This window comes from Silurus aristotelis, assembly GCF_946808225.1.
Source record: "Silurus aristotelis genome assembly, chromosome: 26".
NCBI classification, from domain to species: Eukaryota; Metazoa; Chordata; class Actinopteri; order Siluriformes; family Siluridae; genus Silurus; species Silurus aristotelis.
Genome location: NC_139599.1, coordinates 1,499,969 through 1,505,968, shown reverse-complemented (window position 1 = coordinate 1,505,968; position 6,000 = coordinate 1,499,969). Strand labels below are relative to the sequence as shown.

Sequence of the window (6,000 nt, the reverse complement as noted above, 5' to 3'; positions counted from 1 at the left end):
CGGAAAGCAGATCTTCATGGAGCTGATTTGTGGGAAAGTTTAAAGGGAAAATCCTAAACGGTTTTATGTGAAGAAAAACATATGGCTGGAAAAGTGTCTCAATTGTTTTGTAATAAAAACAGCTATAGCAGTAGTTAAGTAGTAGAGCAGGAGTCCAGGTTAACAAAGTCAAGGTCATGTATTTTACATTGTAAATAGGTGATAAAAGTGATTCCTCATGTCATGATGTCATAAGATGAAGAGACGCCTGTCACGTTGGTTCACATCTCAGCGTGTCTTAACGCTAAAAGCTGACAGGCACTGTGTCGCCTCCATGCTGTGGCTCGCCACCTGCCACAGTCACCACGATCACGATGTCAAATCATGTCACAGCCTCAATCTCAGACTCTTTCCCCCCCGGAGTGACGGCGGAGAGAGAAAAAGAGGACGAGAGTTAGAAAAGAGAGGATAAATGAAAAGCATTTTTTGACTTCGCGTGACCTTTCATTTAACGACCATGACAGTAAACTCACACTCGTTTAAATTCGGATTCATGACAAACACTGTTGTGTTGATCGAGTAAATATTCATCTCTCCATATCTCTCTTTTCTCTCTTTGTTTCTTTTTCCTGATCCAAAGGTCACATGTCTGGAAAGCACTCGAAATCATGTGGCATGCACTCAGCACCCCTGGACCATGATTGGCCATTTAACCTGAGGCACTCTCCACTGATTGGTCACTCAACTCTTGTGCCACAATCCTATTTTTTCAACACACACACACTCAAACACACACTCTTGATCTTTGTATAGAGTGGGCAAACTTACTATTAACCTGCATGTGTAATATCCTCTTGTCATAAGTACCTCAGGGTAGAACTCCAGCTTCCTTCTAATCCCTGAAGCCTTGATTGTGATGGTGGCCATGTTCATCAAAAACATCCTCCAGTCTCTACGATATTTTCAAGTTACGATGGGTTTATCAGAACGCAAGAGATGATTCAGAGTCAGAGATTATCTGTATTAGGTATACCTCAGAGTGGAGTATTAGGCTCACTTTGATTTAATCTAATTCTAAGTTTGTTTCGTTTGGTGCCTTAAACATGCTTCCATTGGCTGGTTTGTAATGATGGTTTCGTGATGTGAATGATATATTGTGTAAGTAGTGTGTTGGTTGGTTAGCTAGAGCTTTACATTCTAGTGTTCAAGTTTTGTAATGGTTTCATATCATCTATATAAACAAAACGATCGGGACACTGACTTTTCCAGTGATTCTATACCCCAAAGTTGGAGGTGCACAATTGTATAAAATGCCTTTGGATGTTCTATCATCAGATTTTCCCTTTACCTGTACTAGGAGACTTAAACCTGGTAAAGCTTGACAAATGCCCCTTTAGCCAGTTCCATGAAGATCTGCTTTCCATGTGTTGGAGTGGAAGATCTCCTGCTGTAGAACTCCAACCCTGCTGAACCCTTTTGGGGTGAATGTGAATGCTGACTGCACCCCAGGCCTCCTCACCTCAACTACATCAGCACCGGGCTTTACTCACACCCTTGTGGCTAAATTATTATAAATTACTTCCCAAAAGAGTGGAACGAATAACAGCACATACCAATCTTATGATTGGTGACCACAAACTTTTTTTTCAATATAGTGTATTTTATAGAAACTTTAAGTAAATTGGGATAAAAAAATTACAATAAGTACAACTGTGCTGATTTGATGTAAAAGAAAAATTTTCCAATCAATGTTTTTGTTTTGTTGCTTTTATTCCCATTTTAACCATATCGGTGCTGCAGCAGGAATAAAATCGAAGCTGAACGACGTCATGGCCTGCAGTCTAATAGTACACGCTGTCTCAATCTCAGCCTTACACCTGTTTAGGATTTATCCCAGTCTTGTGGGCTGGAAAGCAGATACAGCTTATATTGATTTCCTATTCTGCTTTATGGCCAAATGGTGGTGGTGTGTGTGTTTGTGTGTGTGGGTGTGTGTGTTTGTGTTTGTGTGTGTGTGTGTGTGTGTGTGTGTGTGTGTGTGTGTGTGTGTGTGTGTGTGAGGATAAAAGAAGGGATGCGGAAGGGCTTCTAAACACTTCTATGATGGCGGATTAATATCGGTGATGTGATGCTCGGGTGTTAAACCTAGAGGCAGAGAAAGAAGCCAAAGACACCGAGCCACAATTACAGCTCATTAAAAAACCATTAGCCGGTCATTAGAGGTCAGTGTAGAGTATTAACTTCGAGGGCAATCTCGGCGTACGCTAGGACGTTGCTAGAGCCGTTCAGTGCGTTTGACATGTGTCATAACAAATGCAGGTGGATCAGCACTGCACTACGCAGCATTGCTAACATCAACAAACATGGCAGTTTTGGAAGCATTTTATAGTGTGTGGATTTTTACCCAGCTGACAAAAATATAGAAAAACGAGTTATAAACTTTTACCAGTAATATATGTTTATATACACAGTATATTGGAGCTGTCAATCGATTGAAATATTTCATCATGAATTAATCGCAACTTAAACGCACATTTTTATCTGTTCTAAATGTCTATTAAACATGGACATGGACAAATATTGATGAATTATGCAGATTTATGTTAATTACTAGTAAAACCAAACATGAAAGCATGAGCATGAAAAGAAAATATTGTTGTAAATACTCTTCCAGTGGAAGGTACCTTTTGGTATGTTTCCACACGGACGGTTTTAATCGCCGCATGGCGGATTTTGGTGCTAATTAGAGACTTTGCAAATGTGTTGTCTTGTGACATCATAACCATGAATTTTTAAACAAGCTTACGGAGGAAAAGTCAAGCAAACAAGTCGTTTTAGATATTTAGAGATATCATATATTTAGAGTCTTAAAACAAATAGAGTTATTATTTTACAATAATAAAATATTATACATTTTTGTGCCATTTACATCATTTTGCTCTTGTGTACAAAATCAGGACAATTTTTGCTAAATTGTAAAAAAATTTGCATCGCAATCTTATAGAAACTTGAATAATGAGATATTTGAAATAAAGTTGGCCGTACTTGGCAAGTGAAAATAAATAAATAAATAAATAAATAAATAAATAAATAAATAAATAAATAAATAAATTAATTAATTAATAAATTTACATACTATATAGACGGCTTTTATTTCTAACAAGCGAGTCGTCGTTTGGGTCTTTGAAAGCATATTCACATGAGGATTTATGTCTCTTCCTTTAATAAAAGCCTAAGTGTAGGCATGGGTGTTGAGTGCAGATGAACAGGAGTGAAACATATAGAGGCTTTTAGACTGCAGCTATCAGGAAAATAAGCTGTTAAAGAGAGAATCCCTTCTCCACTGTACTGCTTTGTCTCTCTCTCTATACTTTAAGTATAATAGCTATGGACCAGCGGCTGGTTCCTGCATCTCGCCACTTTATCGCCTGCCGTTATACACTTTAATGTACAAGTGCAAGACTGAAATAGGCGACTTCTGGCCGTTGATCGACTCGAGCTTGAAAAGACATATAGGAGAGAAGAAGAAGAAAAAAGGAGAAACAAGAGAAATCATCCAAATAGAGATAAGAAGAAAGGGTAAAGTAAAAACAGAGCTGAGATGGAAGTGAATGTATTTTAGAGATTGTATGAAAGAGGTAGGAATTATTCAGAATGTGATTTGGCATCAAAACTCACATTTTATGCACCAAAGTTTGTAGACAGCTGAGTTTAAGATTATTGTGATATATGCTTCTTTTTAAACATCGCATTCTACATGTAATCCTCATTTGCTCTTATGATAAAGATAATGACCGCCACTCTTCTGGGAAGATGTCTCACTAGATTTTGGGGTGTGCGCATGGAGAGTTAAGATTTTGGTATAGAATCTCAGATCTAAAACTGAATCCACATCTTCACCATACTCCAGATGTGTACATTTGGAGCAGGTACTGAATCTCTGGTCTAAATCTGAATCCACTTTTATAACATAATTCAGGTGTGTAAATTTGCAGCAGGTACTAAATGTCTGGTCTGAATCGGAAAACATTTATACAACATACTCCAGGTGTGGATATTTAAAGCAGATATAGAGTCTCAGTTCTGAACACTCACAAATCACCATACAAGCATAGATATATTTTTTTTATCCTATTTACATTATTATTAGCATGAACAGCACATCTGGATAAACCATTTAGTCCATGCAATACATTTATACATCCTAATTGACTTAAAATGAGAGTGGAATCTGAGCATCTAGCACCAGGTTCTAAACGCTAACACTCAACTCTACAACTCAGGGATAAAAGTGAAGCTGCAGGCAGCACCAGAATAACAAAGCAGAATCATTGAGTAGCCTTTTTCTTTCCCAACAGATTGAGGTTTCAGGGTTTATTTCACTTTGCAGACCCTCAGCCACTGAGATATCACCATCTTCCAGAGAACAAATGGGTAAGTCACTGATCAGGATTTCTTGTTGCTACTCAAGCATTGATGATAACCTTAGCTAACCCTTTATACTAAATACATGGTCCCTTACAAGTTATTTGAGGGTATCCACCCCACTCTGTCCCTCTGGGGTAGACCCTAAAGGTTAAATAAAATATGTAGACACCTAGGAGACACCTATCTCAAGAACCCTGGTGAGATCCCAGGCCCTCATCTTGACCTATGTCCCCTATGTAATTGGAGGTTATAAAAACCTTGTGAGGAATCATCTCAATCTTTTTTTTTTACTGACCATAGAATAAATTTCATTTCTTCTGGATTTTTCTTCCCAACGTTTATTCAAGTGATGCCCGAGATGGACATGGATCTTCTGAGAGTACTCTCTTTTTCTTGCTTTGCATATTTCTGGTGTTTTATTATCGTCGTCTCAAGACCATCATTCAATCTGATCAAGAATTAACTTTTCAAAATGGTCTTCTGAGTTCATGCATTAACTCATTTTGAATTCATTATGATTATCTGGGTCTTTGTTGGAATCTCTGTGCTCCTCAAACCATTACATTTTAGTGTAGCTCTTTAGCATGCATTTATTCATCTCCAATAAATGCTAAATCCTCATCAGGGTGGATCTCAAAAACACAGAGAACAAGGCTGGAGTAGAACTTAGATAGGTTCACCAGGCACACACTTATGGCAATTTGAGGACGGCAAAACCTGAAGCTTCCTCTGATAATCCTATATATGGCAATGATGTGTTAGGACAAGCCAAACCTCTTGTTGGGACTTCTGGAACATCTACTCTGCACTTGTGCAAAACGATGCTTTCTTAGTGGTAACCTTAAGATAGTTGCAGTTACAGAATCTTGTAAAACAACTGAATGCAAAATGATAAGAAGTTGCATCTAGAATTCTGTGTGGATTTGTGGTCCATGGCGTTTACCTCCAAGCGTGGCTGAGATGAGGATGTGAGTGCCATATTTTTTGATGATGGTGTCGATGAAGTGCTGCGTGGACGGACGCCGTCCCAGAAGCCTCATACTTCGCTGGAACTCGGGCATGAGAGGCACGGGATTGCGGATCAGATCCCGCCGCTCAATGGCTGTGTTCCTCACCTTCCAACGCGCAAACTCCCTGCAGAAGAACGAAAGAAGCAAGATGCAACTATTAGGATCAGAATGACTTACAGTGAAAAGTAATGCACATGATGATGACGATGAGACCCCAATTGAAATGTTGTTGAGTAAAAAGACTTTAGAATGTAGTAAAGTAAACATCTCCCCAAATGGAAACACTTCAGTACAAGTAAAAATACCCATTACCTTGACTTCCTTTCTGTCCACCTCTGTAGGAAATTATTGATTAAAATTTCTCAAAACAAATAAAGTACTACTGTTGCTTTCTTCAGACACAACAGAATCTAAATCTATTGTTTTTTTTATCTTATTTGCAGACGGAATCCAGATGTGTCCGTATTAATAATTAGTCACCGACAAGGATCAGTAGAGCAGAAAGATAATATGAAGCAGCCAATCATATTTAGCCTTGAGTACAAAAATGAAAAATAAAGAAGCGTATTGGAATCCAAATAAA

General features: G+C 38.3%; 1 protein-coding gene across 3 annotated transcripts in view; it reads right to left on the bottom strand.

Moving 5' to 3' along the window:
• Window positions 1–6,000, bottom strand: part of brinp1 (bone morphogenetic protein/retinoic acid inducible neural-specific 1) — a 113,417-nt gene that overhangs the window by 49,264 nt on the left and 58,153 nt on the right. For all 3 annotated transcript variants that reach the window (XM_083531293.1, XM_083531292.1, XM_083531294.1), the window contains one exon: window positions 5,351–5,541. In XM_083531293.1, the coding sequence (XP_083387419.1) occupies window positions 5,351–5,541 (191 nt within the window). The remainder of the gene's footprint in view (window positions 1–5,350; window positions 5,542–6,000) is intronic.